Here is a 25,950-nt window from a genome sequence, read left to right on the forward strand (position 1 = left end):
AGCTCATTGGTTTATAGGGGCACAACTGAAGACTTCGTTATCATGTGGTATATCTTGAGTTAAGTTAAATTTGTAGATCTCTAACTCCTCTGTTGGCCATACCAACAGAAGATGAACTCAGTACAAGCTAGTAAAAAAGCCCAAAAAACAAATAATTTGGCAGTGTTACAAGGGTGCTGATATTCTAGAACTGTTTTAATTATCTTACCTTTTCTTTCACCAACTCTCTTTCAATGTCTCCATGCTATGATGCAACATCATTTCATACCATTTTTAATGTGTATATACAAGGTCTGATCAATAAGTATCCGGACTGTTGCCATAGTAATGAAGCTAGAGCATGCAAAGTGAAGCCATTTAGCAAAGATTGATCTTGAACTCTGCTGTGCATGTGCACTAAATTTTAACGGTCTACCTCACTGCCATTGTTTACAGTAATGCTTGTAAGGAAGGTGTGTAGTGTGCAATCATCGCTTTGACCATGACAGAGAAAGTTATCATGGCGATGCCTGCTCAGAGGCCTACGCAAAGTTGCAGAATTGTATGGAGAGGAGTGTATGAGTCACACACTAGTGTACAAGTGGTTCAGACATTTCCAAGATGGCTGAAAAATGTCGATATTGATGAATGTTCTGGGAAACTCACAACCAGCAGAACTGAGAAAAGCATTGCAGATGTGTGTGCAGCTGTGAGGAGAAATTGTTGAATTATCATTCATGAGTTATCAGAGGATGTGCAAATTAGTTACAGTTCAGTTCAGTCCATTATCAATGAAGATTTGGGTATGAAATGTTTGTCTGCCAAGTTTGTGCCAAAACTGCTTTCAGCTGACCAAAAAGACACTCGGGTTTCAGTTGTGCAAGATCTCCTTGATTGTGTTGAGAACAATGAAAACTTTTTGAAAACTTTGTGTAGGCCTCTAGGCTGGTATTGCCAAGCTTTTGGCAAAATTTGATGCAGATTCTCTGCTCATCTTTCTGTCATGGTCAGTACAACGATCACACGCTACACACATTCCTTCCAAGCATTGTTGTACACAAGTGAAGTGAGCTAGAACGTTAAAACTTAGTGTGCATGCACAGCAGAGTTCAAAGTCAATCTGTGATAAGTAAGTTCACTACAATGGCACAGTCCGAATACTTATTGATCACACCATGTATGTAATATCAGGCCAGCATAATTACTTCTGGTTACAAATTTGATGTGGGCGACTACTTACCACAACACCACAACGTTTTGATATCTATTGATATTATTATTGATGTTTTCCAGCTTTTTATGTTCTGAGTTCAAATTCCACCAAGGCAAACTTAACTTTTGATTTTTTCAGGGTCAGTAAAATAAGCACCAGCTGAACACTGAGATTGATGTTATCAACTAGCCCCTGCACCACCCCACCTCCACGTTAGCCTTGTGTCAAAATTTAAAACCATTAATATTATTGTTGATGTGTTTATGGCTAACAAACAGTTTATCATTAAATTGCATATAATTTTTTTTTAATGCTAAGATTTATATAGAAAACAAAGACCTGAAAACTATGCTGACACATCTATTGCTCTCACCTTCTGTCCCCTCTGTTCACAGTAGCATACCAAGTTTTCTAGACTCCCCACTCCTGCATGGGAACAATGTCTTTCACTTTGAGAAGCACTATTCTACAGAGTAACTAATTCTTATTTTACAATCAGCTATTTACAGTTGAGTTCAATGTCTTATCACTGATGTAGAAAAGGCAACCAACTGTGAATATAGTTGCTCCAATAAACTAAATTGATATAAAACCATAGAACAGGATAAAATCTAAAATATGCCAAAAATGTTAATTTGTTGTTAGCTGTTCATTGTATGTATGTCATGTTCACAAACAAGACAAAGAGAGAGAGGTGGAGTTATGTGACTGATTTATCATGATATAACTGAAGTGAATATGTAAACTTTAGTTAGTTTAGTTAACTCCAGGCTAGTGACAAAATAACAGCTCTAAGCTATATGGTTGAGGATAAATAATTCAGGAAAGCATCTCCTCTAAACAATTATTCTTTACTATTTCACCACTAAGTATAATGATGTCATAAGACCAATAACTGCCTAGTTTTCTCTTGTACTTGCCAAAATAATGAAATTGACTAATTAAAATTTCTTTTTTTCCTCTCAACATAATTATTTCTAGTTAACCTTTTAATGCTTCCTTTCTTAAGTATGGTAACACTAAGTTAATTACACAGTAGAGATTTTACAGTAGTTACCACCTGTAAAATTAAAGCCACATCGTGAATACATGTTAGCTGCAGTTTGTTTACTGTATGTTCCATAGCGAAAAGAAAGTGGTAAAGCAGAGTTTAAGGGAGGATGGGGGGGGGGAATGAGGCAGAAAAAATATTCAAGTGTTGACAAGTTCAAAGCAACTGGGATTATTGTATTAATAATAGAAGTTGCAGAGTTGAAACTTAGCTTAATGGTGAACATTTGGTTGAAGGATATCAAGGAGTTTGGTAATAAAAACTTAAGGAAACAACAAAAACACATAGTGATTGCTAAGAACTGGATTGATACTTCTCATTGATTTCATTTGCCAGCTATAATCTGGCAATCCTTTTGACAAACAGTAGCTGATAAAAAGTATGGTACTTACAAAATAAAAGAAAGAAAAAGAAAATAAGAAAGAAAACTTTGGCATATTTTTCTCTGTTTTACATTCATTTGCCACATTAGTATGGATGACTGTTATTGCTGCTTATCCCTAGGGCAGCCATGATTTCACTGACCTATGATCAAATATATTCTAGCAATGACCATCTCATCAATTTTTTCTTTAGGCATAGTCTTTCTACATGATCTGATATGCCTTATGTAACCATTAAAACAATTCTGTATTACATGTCTACACCAGCATAGCCATATCTATTGCACACTACAGCTGATTTCTTTTTCACCTAATTTTACTCTTTCCTTATCAGTGCCTCATCATTCATGCACACTAACATTACTCATCCAGCAGACCATGCTCACTTTGTTGCTTTCCTATCAACATACATTCTCTGCATAAATTCCATGTGTTGTTCGTTCAAAGGGGTCTTGTAGTGTGAATGAAATTTTGAGAATGTACTGGTAGGGGTAAATAGATAGAGAGAAGAGAATAGATATGTATGTATACATTTATGTATATTGTTGTGTTTTGGGAGGGTCATTATGCCAATTATAATGCACACACACTAGTTCAACATCATATTGTTACGATTTTATCTTACTATAATCAACAACAAACACATTTCGTCAATATTAAAATCTTTATTAGATTAAAAATAATATTATCAAAGCATGAAAGTAAAACAAAACAAATATGCTTTGTTTTCTTTCAGGCACCAAATTACTATAGCAGTAGTTTTTCACATTGTTCACCGACCTTCCTTTCCTCTGAAAAAATCAGTGGAATCAGTTGATCTCCATACACAAATTATTTTCCTCCTGAAACTTGTAAAAAATACACACATTAGGTGCACTTTTCTATAAGCTGCACACTTAAATTTCCCAGGTAAAAAATAGCAGCTTATACACTGGAAAATATGGTATATAATATATACAACAATTATGGAGATAAATTTTTACATTTATTCAGTGTATTCTTACACATATTTCATTAACAATAATATGTCATGTAAAGAAATACCTAATAAACAAGTTATATCATCAAATCTTCAGAGACTGTATAACAAATGTAAAAAAAAGTAAACACAACAATTGTGTTGAAGGATCTTCACTCAGTTTATGTAAGCTTATTTCTTCACATATTAACTAATCAAAAAATAGATAAAAAGAATGAGGCAGGATCTGTATAGTCATTCAGTATGCTAAATGTGGTAGCCAGATCTCACTCAAATCACACATAACTGTCTGAGGAAAATACCACATATTGGGTAATGTAATTCTTGGTGAATTGTTGTACATAGGAAAAAAACAGAATGGTGAGTACTGGAATGCCTTTGGTCATAGGTCTATCCAATCACAGCTAACCTTGGGTTAAGCTATAATAATATATTACATGGGTCACCCAACTATGAAACAACTCCGTCAGCACTTCAAGAACATTTATGAATTGGAAGAATTATCCTACCCATCATATCGAAAACACAAGATATAAAAGGGTTAAAACAGCAACAACAGTGATGAAAACCAACAGTAAACTATTTTTACTCTCGGATAATGTAGTGTATGATGTATCTAAGTTCACCATGTGCAACTTTCTACAATATAACCTAACTGAGTACATAAAAATATACCCAGTTAGAGTGACCTTGCGCAATCTACAGACTGCCGTTTAAAAATACATTCTATTTTAGCCTGGCTATTATTTATCTATATATTTATTTATTTAGTTGAAAAACTATTTTCAGTCTTCTTTTGTTTTGTGCCTCCCCACCCACCACCACACACTGTTACAAGCACAACTTCCATTACTACTCTTCTATCACCACTGCTACTGCCACCTTAATTTACTAGTAGTTGAAGTATGTAAGTGCTACTCTGTTTTATATGTTATGTGTGTGTGTTTGAAGTTGTTGATGTTGATAAAATGTTAAACTGCTTAAATGTAGTATAGGAACAAAAATGGTACTGGCATGCTTATTTGTCTGGTACTATTTAGTGCAGTAGTGCCAAAAATAGTCTATAGCATTAGTTAAATATACTGATTCAGCACCATAGAATTGTAACTCAAAACTTGTCATTTCTCTGGGAAATCACTAAGAAGAATTAGGAGTAGGTTGTGTTCTTTAGCAGTAAATGAGACCAGATACAGCAGACCTATGACATAATCATGTCAGCCATGTCTGTCTTGTCTTTTATTCAGACATATTACATCATATATTCAGAATTATATCTTGCAATGTATCCTTTCTTTTAGCTTTGCTAGGGGACCTATGATCAAAGTTATTCCAGCCATGACTATTCCTTCTTTAATTCAGACTTGGGTGCAAGCATGGCTGTTTGGTCAAGAAGGTTGCTTTGCAACCACATAGTTTTGAGTTCAGTCCCATCGTGTGCAACACCTTGGGCAAGTGTCTTCTTATAACCTTGGGCTGACTGATGCCATGTGAGTGAATTTAGTAGATGGAGACTGAATGTATGGGTATGTATGTGTGTTTGTGTAGCTATGTGGGCATGTGTATGTAGGTGGTGGGGTGTCTGCATGCACATGTGTTTATGTGTTAGATTACATTTGTGTTTCTGAAAATTGCTGTGCTGCATGCAGTGGCATTGTTGTCATTTCCACTATCAACAAATTTTGCTGGCACTGCTTTTTCAAAGAAATGTGAAATAAGAGAACCCTTACTTGCTTACTTCAAAAACAGGTAAGGGTTAATGACTAAAGAGTATGCAGTTGTAAAACAGAGCCTTGATAATATATATTTGTTGAAACCATGCTAGCACAGTATAACAGACATAGAAATGAATGAATGAATTCCTTCTCTTGCTTAAGATAATGAGATGTGATTTTAGAGATATTCAGTAGTGCATATACTGAAATTAGAACAACATGCAGAAGATTAGGCAAAGATTATGTGCAAGTTAGACGCTGACGGCAGTTATAAGTTGGCATGCATAAACGATAGGGATTCACAGAATCATGCTGCATAATGTAACAGCGAGTTTTTGATACTTTCAGCTTTTCCATCAACAATGTTAAAGGCAGCTTATGTTTTACCATAGCTCTATGGAAGTAAATTTCTGTGAAGCATCAGAAGAGGTGAAGCCTCTTTTATAGGAACTAACTGCTAGTACACTTTTTGATTACTCAACCTATTCCAACACTATCTCATGCAATTGGAATTGTCATTAGAACATTTATCCAAAAATTATGAAAATGTGTATGTATTTGTATGTAGATATGTGTGTGTGTGTGTGTGTGTGTGTGCATGTATGTGCGTATCTATGTACAAACGTGTGCATATAGATATTTATGTGTGAATATATATGTATGTGTGTGTGTATGAATGGGTGTGTGTATATGTGTGTGTGTGTGCGCATGAATGGGTATGTGTATTCTTTGCAGTGACAAGTTCAAAGGAACATGGTGAGGTCACTTAGAATAAAGAACTCAAAAGTTAGAAGTTTGAGTGACAAAAATTTAATCTAAAGCTGTGAATCCAATAAAATATAAAATCATTCAAGTACTAAGGTCAATTATTAAACCCAATTCTACCAACTTTATGATCTTAAGAATTTTTGTCCTTTCGTTTTAAATCCTGTTGGGATCAACTGTCTGTCATCCTTCTGGAGTCAAAAAAGGTAAAGTACAGGTCTTGAACCAGGGTCAGTAGTATCAACTAATACATTCCCTTCAAAATTGCTGTGGTTGGTGCAATTGACTAGCTCCCGCTGCTTAAAAAAAATCAGGCCTTGTGCCTATAGAAGAAAAGATTATATATTATCATTACTATTATCATCATCACCTTCATTTTTCTATAATAAGATTTCATACTTTGGTAAAATTTTTAGGATTTATACAAAATCTGCTGAATAGCTTCTCCCTATATTGTAAATGTTTTAGATGAGTCTTTAGTGATTAATTGGCAATCTTGTATTATAATGTTTTGTTGTTCTCTTCCTTTAGTTAAATCTTAGATTTCCGTGATGTTTTTTTCCCCTTTCTCTTCTTTGATATATTTTCAGATTGTCATCTGCCTTTCATATCAGAAAGCCTAACTTTTGAACGTTCCCTGAATAAAACTTCAGAAGCTTCAGGTAAGGCTTATTCAATTACACTCATTAGAGAAGAAAAACTTATATTTTTTTCATGGTGTAAGACGAAATAAAAAAAGTCCCCGAAACATAACAAAACAATTCAAAAAAAGATATATATTTAAAATATAGCGAATGATAATGTTTCTAATTTTTGATAAATTATTAGTTTGCATTTGAATTTTTCAGAGTCACTAGGAAATCGAGCAAATCCAGTGTCATCAGGATTGGTAGCAACTCCTGAGTTTATTACAGTATCTGGTTCAGATACTGCCTTTCAGTTGACTCCAACAAATGGTTTGCAGAGTTTCCAAGACATATCTGATGTGAATGATTCTTTGTTGGGAACAGTTGACACCAATGATATTTTACCACAGAACACGCTGCAAACGCAGGTTGATAGCCTTCTTGGAGGGGGCAATGATTTTTACATGTCATCTATGGACAACTTAGGAGGCAGCTTGCAGTCGTCTTCATCTGATTATAAAAACCCTCATGATAGTGTGGTTATAATTAATTTGAGAGATTATGAGAAAACCAGTGTGAGTTCATTATCAAGTCCTGGAACACCACCAGTCGATTCTCCGTCATCTCCCAATAACCTCATTATAGATGCAGATACACAGGCCTCGTTGATTCAGCGCTCTGAAAACCTGAACCTGGAAACGATAGATACCAACTCATTAACTCCCAACATGAGTGGTACAAGTGTTTTGTGGGGGGTTTTAGATGAGAGTGCTGTTGATGAATTGCCATGTAAAGCTCATAAGCCTGATAAAAATTCCGATGCGCCTTCCAGTCTCAGAGCTACTCATACCTCGGAAAGTGAAACCTTGGATGCTGATCGAATCACTGCTATGACAGTAGCTGATTATACTATCTCAAAGATTGAACCTCAAACTTCAGGGGCTCAATTCACATTTGGTACGCAGTCATTTGCCACATCAGTAACAAACACTGAGCTAAAGACCGCCAAGTAAGTATCACTAGAGGTAATTTATTATTATTATTATCATCATCATCATCCTATTTTCAAATTTAGTAATGAAAAACTGTTGATATTATCACCAAGTCCAAGCTTTCAGTGTATATATGTATACCAGAATAGTTTTATTTTAATGTCACTATGAAGCAAAGGAGTGGTTTTTCAGTAAGTAGATTAAAATATCAATGATCTTCCTCTTCTAAACTGTCATGTTCCACAATCTCTTAATCCAACTTGTAACAATCTTTCACTCATTCATTCACACTCTCTCTTACTCCCTCTTCCTCACTTCCTCCTTTTATTTCTCTCTCTCTCTCTCTCCTTCTCTTGATATATATACACACACACACACAAATACACATGTATACATATAAATATATATGTATCTATATTTCTATATTCTTATATATATATATATATGTATATTGACACACATATTTACATACACACACAAGCTCAAGCATGAATATTCATCTTCTTTCTTCCCTCCCTCTTGTTTCCCAAATTTAGATTATAGGATTTTTTTTAAAAAATGGATCAATAAATACCTAATAAATATTTAAGAAACAACTATCTTAACTCAAGCAGCAGCAGTAGTAATAGTAGCAGCAACGCCAGCACCAACAAACAATGTTATAAGGCCTTGTTTCCATTAGCACAACAAAAAAAAAATTGGATTAAAGAAGTGATTGTCATAAATAAGATTGCTTTATTTACATCTAGTAAATAGTTAATCCTTCAGTTCCATTAAATTTTTCATTACACGTAAATGGAGCATATCTGTAAGGACACACACACATACACACTTATGTATATCAATTTGATACACAACTGAAAGAGCTGATAATAGTTCATGTTGTTATGATACTAAGCATAATTATATGCCATGTATCTCCAAGCAATCTTTCAGGCTCTGTTTATACGTAATATATCTTTAAAAAACAAGGACGCTAGACAATGTGAAAAATTTAAAAAAAAACATGTTAAAAACGCGAAGATGGTTAATATATGTGTGTGTATATGTATGTTTGTTTATAAATATGTACGTGTAGATTGATGCATGTGTGAGTGTGCGTATATTTTTGTCTCTTTGTCTTGACATGACATTATTTTTGTGAATGAACACTGTTTATTTTCATTGTTCTGTTGAAACATAACTGGCCATGAGGAAATATTACCTTATTTGAAAACAAGTAAGGGTTTGCAGCAGGAAGGGCATCCAACTGTAGAAAACCTACCTCAATAAGCTCCTTCCAATCCCTGCAGGCAGAAAAAAATAGTAAAATGACAAGGGTTCTTAGTTTATTGTTTAAGGTAATATCACTCAGAGTTGATAGAGAACTCTATAACTAGAAAGCAAGATGATTATATTGATAAAGTAAATGTCATTGCAGCCGTTAGACTTCAGTTTAACTCCTAATGAACTCATCATGGCAAATTGAAGTGCAACAAGTAATTAAATATTTGACTGTAGAGTTTATTTATTCATTCAGTACATGTATTGTGCAGGCATGATTGTGTAATTAAGAAGTTTTGCTTCTCATTGGCACAATTATGGGCTCACTGCCATTGCACACAGCACTTTAGACAGGTATCTTTCAGCCTAGTTCCAGGTTGATCAAGCCTCATGGCTTTCATAGATGGAAACTGAAGAAAACCCATTCTTTATATGTGTGTGTATGTATGTATATGGAGTTGTGTGTTTATGCCCCACCCCACTAGTCTTGGCATTGCATCATATTTGTAAGCAAGTGTCGCTGTCATGCAAGTGGTAAAATTCATTTCCAATCTTCCATGAAAGCATGCCCAGAAATGGGAAAATATTACTTTGCTTGGAAAAGTAGAGATTAAAACAATGAAACATTGATGATTATGTGTTTATGTGTGAATGCATGTAGAAATAGGGGAAATGAATAAAAGAATATATAATAGATATTCTTCATTCAAAGCTGATGAGTGACTGTATTGCTACTCCAAATTTCTTAGTTTGTGTAAAACACACACACACACACACACACTCACACACACATGCATATGCATACATACATGCACACACAGAGAGATAAATTGAGAGATAGATGGATAGACTTTGTTGTACAAACTTCAGAAAAAGAACTCAACACATGTAGTACTGCTTGTTTATTCATTGTGTATGTGTGTGTATACATATATATGTATGTATGTATATATGTGTACATATATATACCCTAGACACACGCACTCATGCCCACACATACACATGTCCTGTAGCTTTGAGGTTTAGTCAATGTGCTCTGCAGTATTTTATGGTTAGATACCCTACCTAAAGTTTTAACATAGTTGTAACGACTTGCTTGGCTGTGTTAATATCAACAGTTATAACAGTAGCAATCTGTAGCACATCTATCTGTTCACTAGTGCCAGCTCTATGGCCTGTATGTTTGTTATTACTTGGCAACCAATACATCTTATCTACATGGGAACTATAAGCTGGTTTGTATTTCTACCTTACCTACACTTGGCTTGTTACAATGGGCTCTTTTAAGAACAACATCAGATATTATCTATTTAAATATTGAACTTGACTCTTCATATCAATGCTGGGTGACACATGGATGGTGCAGTTAGTCAATTGAAATATTTTTTAGCAGAGAAAACCATACTTGAGTTTGGAAGATCTTAAACTTGTCTATGGAGTTTAATTCCTTAATTCAACTATATCTCTCAGTCATCCAAATCTGAACTCATCAGTCATTAATCTTTACTTAACAAAAACTTGAATTTGTAGCAGTACAATGATAAACTACAAGATTATATCTCTTGTGATAAAACTATTTTGTTAAACTGAATAATCTATTTATATAGTGATTTAATATGAAAAGCCTTGATTAAAAAAAATATTTGACAATTATATTTTATTGTTAAGACTATTTTTTTCTGAAGTTCATCACACTTCTGCTGGTTGTTTTGAATTTCTACTTCAGAAACAGAAAATCAAACAGGGACATTACCCTTACATCAATTATTTGATTTCATTCAAATGTAGCCCTCTGAAAGTAATATAACTAATTCAATGCACTAGTATTCTCTTGTCATGAGAAACTCTTCTTCCTTTTTGCAACCATGTTGCTGTTGTTCTGATTTCCCTGATTCAAGGATTCATGCTTGCTGCATGCAAAATATACAATTTATCAATGAGTTATTTTGCCATCCTTCATAAAGATGTAAGCTGTGGTTTTAACAGGCAATGATATAAATTTTAACAACTTTTGTGAATAGCCCAGATAATAAAATTAAGATTTCAAGCGTTGTAATGAATAGTTGACATCATTTGAGAATTCATCTGAGAAGATAATGATTTTAAAGGTCTTTACCAGCATAAGACCTTTCTTCCTCTATTTACGTTGTTTGTTATCAATTAATTCCATGTTGTATCTATTAAGGAATAAAAGAATGTTTACACAATCTTTCTTTGGAAACTTTTTAATAATAACCTTCTGTGTATCCAATCCACAGCAGTTAGATAGACTCTAATGGAATTACCAAGAAACAAGAAAAAGATGACAAAATACCAAACAGTGATAAAACTAATTTTTAAAAAATATCTTATTAATATTTTCACCACTATCATCATTATTATTGTTGTTGTTATTATATTATTCAAAATATTTGCATACATACATATTTATTTATGTATATATATAATTGGTCAGTTGTTCATAAGTTCGTGAAAAGGTACACTCAAAAAAGTATTTTTGAGCAGTAATATTTAATGTAGTAATTGGTTATAGCCGGTCAGAAAGTTACCGTTGGTTTCATGTCTATTTTTGCTCTTAGCAATATAGGCGACTTATCAGACCTGCTGGCCAGAGACCAGACCAGCTACAACCAAAGACTACATAAAATATAATATGATACAATATATTTTAATATATATATATTTGTAATGTTCTATAACCATGTTAGATTTGATGGTTTCTAAGAATTTTCAAGTAAGCACAGTCAAAAGTTAAGTTAATTTTTATGGTTAGTACTGAGTGGTGAAATCATCAAGTTTGATTTCCATACAAAAATATTTCAAAAAGACAAGCTTTTCTTGGTGCATACACACCATATATACATTTGCAGTTGTGTTTCTAGACTGTATCATGTTTCATATGAGCCAGATCTTTCAGTACAATTATAAGGAGCTGTTATGAATGTATACATATATATATGCACTCCATGCATACATTTGCACTGAGTAGAGCAAACAGTGCCTTTTTGTTGCTTTCTTTTATGCTTATCAGTTATTAATCTTCCAACAGTAAACAGCTTTTATGTCTTTGATTCCAACATCAATGTAATTATATAATTCCGGTAGTTATTTTAATTAAATTATTCTCACACCAGGCTTGAAGAAGACCTCACAAATGCTTGGAAAATCAATGCTTATTGAATTTGAATTATCTAATTATTAAAAAGGAAATTCATATAAGTGATAATTATTGGTGACAATTTTGCATTACTCACAAGCATACCACATGCAACTTATATTATTGATAATATGATCTAGAGCCACAAATTCTTCATTTAGGAAATATTACCAACTTCAAAGAATTTTTCTGTTCTATATATGTCTTTTTTTACTTATCTTTTATTTATATACTTTTCAAAAAATTTATTTGTTTATGAGTTGGGATATATATATATATATATACATACACGCACACATACATATGCACACACTGAGGTTTACACTGCAGAACATTCTTTTCATTAGCTGTCAGATGGAGATGACACTATCTTTCTTGCCAGTTGTGCTGAGCAGCATTGATGCTACCAGGGAATGTCAGATTCTTTTCCCCCAATATAATATATATATATTGAAATATATAATAAATATGTATGTAAGCAAACAGTAGTACTGAAGAATAAAATAAATGGAGTCAAGCAGAAATTGGTTAAAACCAAAGCACTGTATGATCAGGCTATGTAATTATTTTGTGAAGTTTCAGTATGCTTTAGAAACTTTATATATTAATGTATTGAAAAGACAGGCAAGAGGCTACAGTATTAGACTATTTGCTCCTGGTACATGAGTTTGAGTCACTGCTGATGTGCTACTGAGCAGAATCCTTTATTTTTCCATTATATTAGTTCACTTATCTCCCAACAATGAGTACCAGATTGCAGTCAGAAACACTTTATACTTATCCTGTTCTAGCCTTGGGCTAGCAATGTGTGGATGCCACCTAGCTAACCAGGCTTTATGATTGTTCCCTATATAACTGCATCAGAGTGAAGATGCATCCTCTTCCATGTTGTTCAGTTAATTAACTGTAGAACTAATGTTTTTATTGTATGCCGACTAATTAATTTGTTAACAAGTTAAGATTTTGTTTTCTAAGAAGGAAACATTTACATAATAAATAATAAATAAGCATGTGTAAACTAAAATGGGACAGAATACAGAAGAAAAAAACAGAAAGAGTGCAGAGAGCCATCTATTCATGTACATGCTTATATCAATGCATGCACACACACTGATTTATAATTTAGAAAAATATTTAACTCTATTGAAGAATTATTATTTCTCTTGTAATTAAAGATTATTAATAAAAGAAAAGACTATTATTTTTATTTTTTATTAATCTCTATTTTATATTCTTGTTAATGTTTTTTTTTACCTCTATTCTCTGTATTACCCTGAAAATCTTACTAACTTTATCATCATTTACAGCTTAATATTTGATTACAGGAGGAGAGAGAGAGAGAGAGACATTCTATGGGAATATGGCATTGTCTTAGGAATATATTCATTGAATTGTTAAATCAAGATTAATAATAATAATGATTTCTTACCAAGGCACAAAGCTAGAAATTTTGGGATGAAGGAACAGTCAATTTTATTCTACCTCAGTACTTGACTGGTACTTATTTTAGTGAGTGATGAAAGGCACAGTCAACCTCAAAGAGATTTGAACTCAGACCATAAAGAGCTGTAACTAAATACTGAAAGGCATTTTCTGCCAACCCACCAACCAATGATAAATTTATAAATATATATATTGTTGATGTTCATACTTTATCCTGTGAACTTGTCTTGAGGTAGTAGTAGTTGTTGTGGTGGTAGTGGGGGCAGGGTGGTGATGGTGGTAGTAGTAATGGTTTCAAATTGTTGCACAAGGCCAGCAATTTGGGAGTAGGTAGTTAATTCCATCACCCCTTGTACTTGACTAGTACTTAATTTTATTGACCCTGAAAGGATGTAAAAGCATTTTCTCTGATACACTTATGATTTAATCAGCTTACTACCTTAATGATGATGATGATGATGATGATGATGATGATGATGATGATAATGATAATAATTATTATTAATAATAATAATAATAATAATAATACTTGGGGACAATATCAGAAGGCATCAAGGACTATAAAGAAGACCAGAATAGAGTGCCCAGTAAAATTGTTACAAAAGGTTTGCCTCCTTGGCACAGCCAGAATAATCAGGAAAGTATTAGGTAGTTGAAAAGAACAGATAGCAAGGTACCTTAGGCTGCAGGCAGCAAGCCCGCTATACATGCAAGACTCCAGGAATTCCAGCAAAACCTGAGTTAAAAATAATAATAATAATAATAATAATCCTTTCTATGATAGGGACAAGGTCTGAAATTTGGGGGAGGAAGCAGTCAATTACATCAACCCCAATGTTCCACTTCTACTTAATTTATCAACCCAGAAAGGGCGAAAGGCAAAGTTGACCTCAGCAGAATTTTAATTGGGATCGTAAAGACAGATGAAAAGCTGCTAAGCATTTACCCAGCATGCTATCAGTTCTGCCAGTTCGCCGCCTTGCTAACAATTTTGCCAGCTCAGTAATAATAATAATAATAATGATAATAATGGTTTCAAATTTGAAGATTATGGGATTAGCCAATTACATCAACCTCACTACTTAAATGTTCTCTTATTTTATTGAGTGTGAAAAGATGAAAGGCAAAGTTGGTTTTGACAGGATTTGAACTAAGAATGTTAAAGATCCAGAAGAAATGCCTGCTGCTAAGCATTTTGTCCAACACACTAATGGTTTTGCTAGCTTGCCACATTTGAATTTTGGTACTAGGCTAGCATTGTTAGGATTTGTCAATTTCATAGACCCCAGTACTCAACTGCCACTTTTTTTATCAACCCCAAAAGGATGAAAGGCAAAGTAAACCTCAGTGGCATTTGAACTCAAAATGGAAAGAACCGAAAGATATACTGCTAAACATCTTGTCTGTTGTGCTAACAATTCTACTAGCTTACCACCTTAATAATAATAATAATAATAATAATAATAATAATAATCCTTTCTACTATAGGCACAAGGCATGAAGTTTGTGGGGAGGGACTAAGTCAACTGGTACTCATTTCATCAGTCCCGAAAGGATGAAAGACAAAGTCGACTTGGGTGGGATTTGAACTCAGAACATAAAGATGGACAAAAACCCCTAAGCATTTTGCCTGGTGTGCTAACAATTCTGCCAGCTCACCACCTTAATAATAATAATAATAATAATAATAATAATCTCGGCGAAAGAGTTTGACAAGCTCAGAAAATATAAAGACCTGCTCATTGAAATTGAGAAAATGTGGCATCTCAAGGCGGTCACAATACCAGTGATCGTAGGAGCACTAGGAATGATCAAGAAGGGAACCGAAAATTATATGAGAATGATCCCTGGCTTACCATCCCTGCAAGAAGTGCAAAAGATTGTCTTAACTGGTACATCACACGTATTGAGAAGAGCATTGTCGCTGTGAGAGCTGTTACTGCCCATGTATTTTAATTTAACCTTAAAAAAAAAAAAAAATGAACGAACTATTGAGTTTGGTTTAATGGCCTACCAATGTATACTATGAGTTTCTTTGCCCTAGGAGTCGGGAAGACGCTCGGCAAGAAATGGAAGCAAATTTGAAAGAAGAAAAAAAAAAATAATAATAATAATAATAATAATAATTCTTTCTACTATGAGCACAAGACCTGAAATTTAAGGGACGAGGCTAGCCAGTTTCAAAGACCTCAGTGCCTAACTGGTACTTACTGGTCTGGCTTAAAAAATCTGTCTTGCTATTCTTTCCTGAGTCCATAGTATTGAAGCTGAGATCTCTTAATGCTGAGAAGTAACAGCTTGACCTAGAGGGACTACCTTATCTCTAAGTTATGCATCTTGTTGAGTAACATTACTCCTGAGATCTTTCAGAAGAACCCCATTTTGGCTGCTTGTATTTGGAATTGCATTCTTTTGGTCATTGCCCAACTTTCTGTCTATACTATCTTCAATATGATTATAATTCTAAATACCAGTCTCCTCAACAGTGTAATAATGGATGGAAGATTTTAGATGACATTGTTCATTAGTCCCATTCTCTTCTTAGTCTGTTCAGATGACTGAACTCTTTATCATGAAACACTAAAATCAAGATTAGTTTCAAAGAGTATTTCTCATCTCAAGTTAGACACCAGCAACAGTAACCTCACCCAGGTTTTCTAACTCTCCATCCCTCTTTTAAGGGTTATGGTTCTATTTTCCCTTTTAAGAATATGATTGTTATCACTTCTTTTCAGACTGACAAATGGGAAGTAGTGACTTTTAGTGGCACAATTTACTCTTAAATTTAATCTGAGAATTTTTTTTCTGTGAGAGCGTGTAGTAATTGTTTTAGATTTCAGCTTTCAAAGATTATTTTATTTTTTTATTTTTTATTAGTTCAGTATCACCTTGACAAATATTATGACCCTTTTAGGGTCAAAAGTCATAAGATTAATAACAATGTCTATGTCAGATTTCATTATTATGATTTCCATCCGGGTTACAAAATATTGCTGATGATGGACAACTTGGCTATACCCCCATTGTCCTGAGTTCAAATCCTACAAAGGTTGTCTTGTTCTTTGGAGAAGATAAAATAAATATCATTTAGATGTTGATATCCTTTGCAATCATTAGTACTCCTTCTCCAAGGATACCTTCAGAAAATATCACCTCCCATAGCCTTAGTTTAAAAAAGCCTTTTGAGTGAAATTTGGTGGATTAAAACTGTATAATATCCTGTACATCTTTTAGTTATCTCTATCTGTATTTTCAGTTCAAATCCTATAAATGTTAACTTTTGTCTTTCTACTCTTCAAGAGTCATTACATTAAATTAACTACCAATTAATCATAATAGGTTGGCTCCTGAGGGGAACAGCGTGTTAAGATAAAACTTTGCTTGGTTCAAATCTTGCACAGATTGAATGTGTCCTTCATCATTTTGAAATCAGTAATTATATATAGCAATGATTTACTGATGCATATTTAGTCAACTATATTTTCTTTAAAAAAAAAACACGCCTAAGTGTCTGGTAATGAACAAACAAATCGATTGGTGTATTTGTGCAATGTATATGTGTGTGTGTATACTTTATCTTTTAAATTAATTCATTTTAATCTATTAACACACTTCATAATTGTTACCTTAATTAGAAATTTCAGTTATTGTGATTAAATCAAAATAATTATTGATTATGTAGTAGGAAATATTATATAGTAGGAATTCTTTCCTTGTATATGTATATGAAAACAGTCAGTGAATTCACTCTATCATTACTTGGAGTTTCACTCAGGCACACAGGTGAGGTATGTGGCTGCAATCTTTCAGGCCATGTTGTATAATTCCTGAATATCATCTGAAGGATTGCAGCTTATAACACACCTGTTCCTGTATAACTGTATGACACTTAGTAGCAATGAAATTAATTCTCTGGCTATTTTCCAATAAATGCATATTTCAGTTCATGTATTTAGTGCTCTTTTAGCTGTTTGTATACATAAATGTTTATATATATATATATATATATAAATATATAGAAAGATGTATATATATATATATATATATAAATATATGTATGTATTTTATTTCTCTCCATTATCTTGTAGGGTTTCTTCAGTACCATCAGTCCTTAAACATGAGACGTCGCCGAAAGTTAATGCAGGGTCACGACCCCAGCGCAAGTCCAAAGAACACAGTTTGAGCACACAGTTTCCACCTAAATCACATGGCTTTGAGTTGCTTATTCTTGAACAGCCAGAAGAGCAGCACCGAGCTAGATACATGACTGAGGGTAGCCGTGGAGCAGTGAAAGATCGATCACAGCAAGGCCACCCAGTTGTTCAGGTAACCATAGTTAATACTATATTACTTATCATTGTGCTCTGCCCCAGTTTTGCTAACACATTGCATGATGTATTCTACATACATTAACCCTTTCATTACCAACCCGGCTGAAACCGGCTCTTGCTTTGAGTACAAATGTCTTGTTTTCATAAATTTTGAATTAAAATCTTCCACCAAACCTTAGTCCCAATTTATGTTCCTAACATTAGTTCAATGATAACTAAGTTATTTTACTAAATTCTTTGTTATATTTAAAGTAATTGAAAGAAACACAGAACATCTCAAAATAAATATGGTAACAAAAGGGTTAAAATGTGAATTAAAGATTTTAAACTTTCTTACTTTCTTTGCCATTAGAGATGACATTGTAACTATAATAGTTTCTAGTGTGTGTATAAAGTACAGCAATTGCTTGCAGCATGAATATGGCAGTGCTTCATATATTTATATGTAGAAGTGCTTAATGTTATACATCATCAGGTACATATCTATATATGATTGTCTAAGAATCCATAAGTCAGAAATAATAGCCACTTTTATATTCATCAACAGAGTGGGTATATTAATCAAACTATACAGTATTATAAATCCATTATAGCCAATCTTACCAATCATACCAGATATTAGGTATCTAGATGGTTATCTAACAACTGTGCTCATCAGAAATAGCAGGTGTGAACAAAATGGCAGCTTCTCTCTGTTATTGGAGGTGAGTAAGTCTCACATCCACTTTGTGACTACTGGTATTTGTCCTAGTCGAGAAATGTATTTTAAATTTCTCATAGCTAAGAGGAGTCTTCCTTGATGAAGACTGTTTCTTAGCCATAGCATATTCACAGTACAAGATCCATGCGTTGCACCCAGCCCAGCCATTTTGAAGAGTTACACCATGCTGTAGATCTGATCAGAGTTGGCCACAATGGCACAAGAACAAACAGCAATAATGATATTGTACTTCTGTATTATTTATTTTTGCTATTCTTTTTAATACTTTTTATCTATTGCTATCTGATGAATTTTTCAGCTTGTCGGTCCAGTCCAATCTGCCATTCTTCAAGTTTTTGTTGGCACTGACACGGGTAAAGTGAAGCCACATCCATTTTATCAAGCCTGCAAAGTCTCTGGCAAAAATTCAACACCATGTATTGAGAAGGATATTGACAGTACCACAACCATTGAAATTGAACTCTCTTCTACAAATAACTTGATTGCCAGGTATGAATGCATTATTATTTATTTGATTATCAGGGGGTGCAAGAGGACCAATTCTTCAATTCTGCCAGGAAATTGCAGTCAAGAGAAGAACTACCCAGAGCATGTTTTTCATTTGGTTACTTTCTATATACTTGTTATTTAATCACATTGCCTCTCTAATTCCTCCTGGCTTTGTAGAGCTTTCTCTTCTTTCTGAACTGTGCTCTTTTTTTTCCCCCCTTCCTCTTTTCTTTTTTCCATTTCTCTCTTTATTTTACTCTTAGAACCCTTCTGATAATCCTTGCTGTCCCTAAGAGACACACTTTCTGTAGGTGATCCACTGGGCATTCTATTTCAATCTCCTTCAGCCATTTGCTTACTGTTTCCAATGCACCAATTATTATAGACACAACCTTTACTATTCTCATGCTCCAATATTATTATTAAGGCAGTTAACTGGCAGAATCCGGACAAAATGTATAGCAGCATTTCATTCATGTTTTGAGTTCAAATGAAGCTGAGGTTAACTTTGCCTTTCATCCTTTTGGTGTCAATAAATTAAGTACCAGTCAAGCACTGGAGTCACTACAACTAACTACCCCCCCCTTGCTCAAAATTTCAGAACTTGTACTTTTAATAAGAAGGATTCCAGCGCACCAGGCAAAATGCTGCTAAGCATTTTGTTCTGAGTTCAAATTCTGCTGAGGCCAACTCTGCCTGTCATCCTTTTAGGGTCAATAAAATGAGTACCAGTTGAGCTCTGGGGGTCAATGTTATCAACTTACCTCCCCACCAAAAAATTGCTGGCTTTGTGCCAAAATTTGAAACTATTATTATTATTATTATTTATTATCATCACCATCATTACCATCATTAAAATTATAGTGTTTTTTAGTTTTGCAATGTATGTGTGCATGCATGCATGTATGTATGCGTGTGCACACACACACAGCCTTCTATTTCTTTTTATCAATCAAATCTGCCTCCACTGTTTCATTGCCCAACATCTTAACTATCACACACAAATCTCTCTCTCTCTCTCTCCCTCTTTCTCTCTCTCTCCCTCCCTCTCTCTCTCTCTCACTCTCTCTATGCCATTCTTCCTATCATTTGGTTACTTTCCATATACTTGTTATTTAATCACATTGCCTCTCTAATTCCTCCTGGCTATTGTAGAGCTTTATCTTCTTTCTGAACTCTGCTCTTTTTCCCCCTTCCTCTTTTCTTTTTTCCATTTCTCTCTTTATTTTACTCTCAACGCTTGACAGATTGTCTTACAATCTATCTATTCCTACTCTGTCAATTTCCATCTATCCATTTTTCTAATCTATATATAACACACACACAAACAAACACACATACATTTTTTTTCAAATCTCTTTGTTCTTGCTTTATTCTTTTTCTATGAATAAATGGATATGTATGTTAGAGACTGACTTGGGCTTTGGTTTCTATATTTAAAACAACTGATTTCAAACAACACTTCCTTTCTTTTTCACTAATAAGTCTTTCCAATTATAATTGTAATCTTCTTTACTATTTGTCAGTATTGATTGCGTTGGAATTTTGAAGTTGAGAAATGCTGATGTCGAACAAAGAATTGGTGTGGCTAAGACTAAGAAGCGAAGTACTCGCGCTCGAATGATATTCAGAACAATCTTTACAAGATCTGATGGTGTGCAACAGATACTTCAAGTTACCTCTTCCCCTATTGTTTGCAGTAAGTTTTTTTTTTTTTCTTTTACCATTCACAGAATCAAGTCTTTCTTTTTAGCTTGAAGGACTCTAAGCTGTTTCCTTACCACCTGCTGCACTGATAGAGCTGGTTTGTAAATGATTCAAATCTCATTTAGTCATATCACTCTAGTTTCAATTTCTCTCTCTCTCCCCCTCTCCCTCTCTCCTCCCTCTCTCTCACTCATTCCTTTTTCTATGTTAAACATACTCCATCTCCCATGTCTCTATTATCTTGGTTTATTTTTCTGTGCCCGCCTCCTAATTACTCCTGTCTCGATGTGCCCCACCACTTCTGAAATCTCTTTTTACTACCTCTATCTTTCTCAATAGCTCTCTCAATACTCACCTTCACATTTCTTTTCCATGCCAGCATGGAAGACAGATGTTAAACAATGATGATGATGACTCCTCTCTTCCTTTCTCAACACTCCATTCTTATATTTAGGCTAATCTGCAGGTTATATCAAAGCAACAAGTTCAGTTGACCAGAATACTTGCCTTGCAATATCAAAGACCTGACACAAGAGAACACACATCTGTATTTAATGCACTGCTCTATATGGTATTCATGAACAAATTCTTGCTTATCAAGTAGACAATCATTTCTTGTTTGTAGGATTTTTAGTGTGTGTAGTGGTTTGTACACTGCTTTAAGTGTATTTTTATTACTGTTATATTAGGAGTAATGTTTGTTTGTTATAGAGTCATCAGATCCCAAATCTTTTAAATATGTTAAATAAAAGGTAAATGTTTGAAAATCAACCAAGCATTTGCAACCTTTATTATTCCTCTCTTTCTTTTACAACTACTTCAGCCCAACCAGTTGGACAGCCTGAAGTGTCACGACTGAGTTTAACATCATGCACTGTGAAAGGTGGAAAAGACTTGTTTATAATTGGGAAGAATTTTATGAAAGGAACCAAGGTTTACTTTCGTGAAACAGTCGATGAAAGCAAAGTCATATGGGAGAAAGAGGCAGAAATAGAGAAAGATTATTTTCAACCTGTAAGTTTCTAATTTCAATTATATATTTATCTTCAAGTTTTAATTTTTGACTTTTAATATAATAATTTTTCATTCTGAATAACATATGCTTAACTTTTTATTTGTTTTACTATTTTACCTATATGTCTTGATAATAGAATTTATAATCTATATAGAATTAATTTTTGGTATTGGAAATAGTATTAAGAATAATAATGACAACTGATTATAATTTTTGTTTTTAATTTTATTCTTTTTCCTTTTGGTTCTCTTTATGAAAAGGATTTCCAACATGTAATGTAAGTTCTTAGAAGATGAAACACCATTCTCATTTCCAGAACATTTTTATATATCTAAAGTGATGTCCTATTTATTAGTATTTTGATCCTAAAGAACCCATTTTGAAACACTCGTGTAAAGATTTTAATAAGTACTGCAATCTAAAGAAATTTGTGCTCCAATTGTTTACAATGATAAATGCTACCATATTCCCTCTTTGCAGCTAAGTATCTTGACTATAAACACACTGCAATTCCATGGACAGAGAAGTTAGCCCAACCCATTAACTAGATGATCAGCTGTAGCTGATGTGCCTTGCATAAGGAACTTTAAAATTAAACATTTATATTATTTTATATTTTATTGGACAAGAATTAGTTATATAATTGTTTTTAAAGGAGACAGAATGTGTGTTTATGCATGTATACATACATACATGCATGGAAGTATGTATGTACGTATGTATGCATGTATGCATGCACACATGCATACACACACATTGTCTTCTTTTATCTTCATGTAATTTCCTTTGTGAATTTTTGTTTATAATGAAAATGTTAGCCATAGTGGTATATGAATTCCACTTTCATACAATACATAGTCTACTCATCCTGACTTTTTTTATATAACATCGTCAGATTAGGAAGGATAGCATCTTCTCACCTTGGCCCTTGCAATAGGGCAGGATCACAATGGGGTTTGATTTTACCTTCACCATAACAGTTTGGTTGAATACAGTTGTTAGGTTTTGCAGTAGGTATTTATATTTCTACAATGCCACTTTTTGAGATGGTGTATTTCTTGTTCAGTAGCATTGTTATTGGAGCAGACAGTTTTAGTCTGATGATGTTTGTGTGTGTGTGTGTGTGTCTGTGTGTGTATATATATATATATATATATATATATATATATATATATATATATACATACAGATAGTTTTAGTCTGATAATGTCTGTATATATATATATATTGGGTCATCTCATAAATAATGCAGTATTTTCAATTGAATGAACTAAAAGTTGGAAGAGGGTGGGATAAACTACCTGCATCAACTTGCTATAAAAACAGGTACTAATTTTATCTTGTCCTTATTCTTAGTGTAAGTTTTGGAGATTGCAGTTCGATTTTAAAAGTTATTTTTTCAAAGCTATAATGGAAATAACAATAGAGCATATTCGGCACATTTTGCTTTATGAGTTCAATAAAGGCAACAACACAACAGAAAATGCAAGGAATATTAATGCAGTATATGGAGATCAGACAATAAATGTAAGCCAGTGTCAACAGTGGTTCCAGAAATTTCAAGCCAGAAACAACAGCCTAGAAGATGAGCCTTGCCCTGGAAGATCTGTAGAGCTTGACAATGATGTCCTGCAAACCCTGGTAGAACAAAATCCCATTTTAACTGTTGAACTAGCAGAGAAGCTTGGATTTAGTCATTCAACCATTCATCGACACCTGCATGCTATTGGAAGTGTCAGCAAATTGGGTCAATGGGTTCCTCACAAACTTTCTGAGTCTAATCACTCAAAGAGTAAATGTGTGCTCTTCTTTGTTGTCACCTCTCACAAATGAACCTTTTTTGGACCAAATAGTGACTGGTGATGAGAAATGAGTTCTCTATAAAAATGTCAAGCACCAAAGACAGTGGGTAGGGAAAGGAGAAATACCTGCACCCCAGGCTAAAGAAGGTCTTCACCTACATAAGGTGTTGTTATCTGATTGGTGGGATATGAAAGGTTTAGTCCACTAGAAACTTTTAAATCCAAACCAAACAATAACAAAGGAGATCTACTGTGAGCAGCTTGAGCAGATTAAGACAGCACTAGAAGAAAAACAACTGTCTTTGGTTTCAAGACGAAAAGTGTTCTTCCATTGGGATAATGCTTGGCCACATACAGCAAGGATGACATTCCAAAAGGTGGAACAGTTTGAATGGGAAACGATGCCCCACCCACCATATTCATCTGATTATCATTTATTCTGTAGATGAGGTCAGAATAGTACTGGAGGAATATTTTTCATCACAAGTGAATTTTGGAAGAGGGGCCTTGCAAATCTATCAGATAGATGGAAGAGCATTGTAGAAAATGAAAGAGAGTATATTTTAGATTAAAAAAGAACTTTATCTTAATTTTGAAAAATAAAAGATGTATAAAAAAAATTCATTATTTATGGGATGACCCAATATATATATATATATTATATATATATATATATATACACACACACACACACACACTGTAAGGTATAATATATATACAATGTAAGTGGGATTCATTATTTAGGTGATTCTAGCGATTCACTTTTAATACACAGGTGCTATTATGCTTGCCTTTGTACTCTTTAACAGTACATTTACAGCTAATCATAGATAATTAATATTATTGTTGTTGTTTGCTGTGGACATCTTTCTTTACATAGCTCTATTTAGGTGATTTCTTCCAGATTACATAATGGAAACATATTCTTTCCTTTTTTCAACAACAAGGAGCATTGGAATATTTAAACATTCACTCCATTACCTGGGTTGTAAAAGGAGGTTTGTTTTTAGATATCTTATTGTGTATATCTATTTTTGCAAACATCCATTTTGTTTTATTCACTAGTGGTTTAGTATGGCTTCCACTGCGGCAACAAAGAGGAGATCCTAGATGCAATGGTGGTAGCAATAAATATAATCTCCCCTCTCCCTATTAAAGAAAAGAAAACAGAAAAAAATGTCAGTTAAAGACTGTTATAAATACAAACAACAACAATTTCAGGAACACAAAAGAAAAAGCGGTGAAAATACAGATTTGAACTACGTCGACAAAGGCATCAGCAAAAACAGCAATATATCTATTACTAGCCTTGCATCTGTTTTTCAAAACAATTAAGAACAATTCCATATACCCTTGGAAGAGAAGCTGGAGGGAATTATGGATCTATGTATGATAGGATATATGCTCCCTCAACAGGAGCAGGGAGTGCATGCCTATTATTTTAGCACTGAAGATGAAGCAAGATGGCAGGCAGGACTCAGGCACTTCATTCCTGCAGAGACTCCAAGCAGCATTTCTACTTTACCATCTTGCAGTTATGGTGAGAAGATGGAATCTGAAGAAATGTAAGGGAAACCATCAAGGAAGTAAAAGAAGCAAGACCACCAGAATCAAAAAACGAATAAGCCCAGACTAAAGACAAGTAGGATATTCGAAGTCTCTCATGAAAAGCCCCAGTCCCTTTCCCTGGGGAACTTGGACTTCATAGCTCTCCAAACTGAAAACCTGGACCTAATGAATCTGCCAAGGAAGAAGCTAAGAAACAAGAGAAATGTTAATGCTTGTTGAGGAAGAAATAGGGGATAAGTATGTATATCTGATCACAAACTGATAGAGGGTTGGTGAAAAACCTCTGAACAGTCTAGCAAGAACTATAGAGTACTACTTTAAGGATGTAATAAACTGTATAGTTTTGCTAACATCAAAGATGCTCTTAGACAGATTCACAGAACCTAGGTTGCAGACTCGTTGAAATCGCAATGTTTCTTAATTCTACCTAAATGGAAGCTTCCCACACATTTCTGGATGGGACATTATGGAACAAAATGCATGATATTCAAAATGGAGGGTAAGGCAATGTATATATATAAGTGTGTGTGTGTATATATATATATATATATATATATATATATATATATATATGCACAATGCACCCGCCTGGAAACTTATAATACAACACTTGAGTGAGGCAATATAAGGATTACCGTTAAAGGATATTACTGAAAATGACTGCAGAAAACCATGTAGCAGTTGTGGAGCTGTGAACCATCATGAGTGCAGAAAGGATAGTCATGAGACAGACAGTGCAAAGCCTGAAACCCA

General features: G+C 33.9%; 1 protein-coding gene and 1 long non-coding RNA gene across 2 annotated transcripts in view; both read left to right on the plus strand.

The window, feature by feature from the left end:
• The window catches only part of LOC115213132 (nuclear factor of activated T-cells 5-like), a 197,460-nt gene that overhangs the window by 130,629 nt on the left and 40,881 nt on the right, over positions 1 to 25,950 (plus strand). The window contains exons 5-10 of the mRNA XM_036503506.1: positions 6,673 to 6,744; positions 6,931 to 7,717; positions 17,652 to 17,889; positions 18,914 to 19,104; positions 20,631 to 20,803; positions 21,635 to 21,825. Coding sequence (XP_036359399.1) covers positions 6,673 to 6,744; positions 6,931 to 7,717; positions 17,652 to 17,889; positions 18,914 to 19,104; positions 20,631 to 20,803; positions 21,635 to 21,825 — 1,652 coding nt within the window. The remainder of the gene's footprint in view (positions 1 to 6,672; positions 6,745 to 6,930; positions 7,718 to 17,651; positions 17,890 to 18,913; positions 19,105 to 20,630; positions 20,804 to 21,634; positions 21,826 to 25,950) is intronic.
• On the plus strand, positions 8,834 to 13,956 carry LOC118763880. Its single transcript, XR_004999638.1, has 2 exons — positions 8,834 to 9,005; positions 9,041 to 13,956. It is a non-coding gene; the product is annotated as an uncharacterized LOC118763880 (long non-coding RNA).

The sequence above is a fragment of the Octopus sinensis genome, linkage group LG6 (genome assembly GCF_006345805.1).
Source record: "Octopus sinensis linkage group LG6, ASM634580v1, whole genome shotgun sequence".
NCBI classification, from domain to species: domain Eukaryota; kingdom Metazoa; phylum Mollusca; class Cephalopoda; order Octopoda; family Octopodidae; genus Octopus; species Octopus sinensis.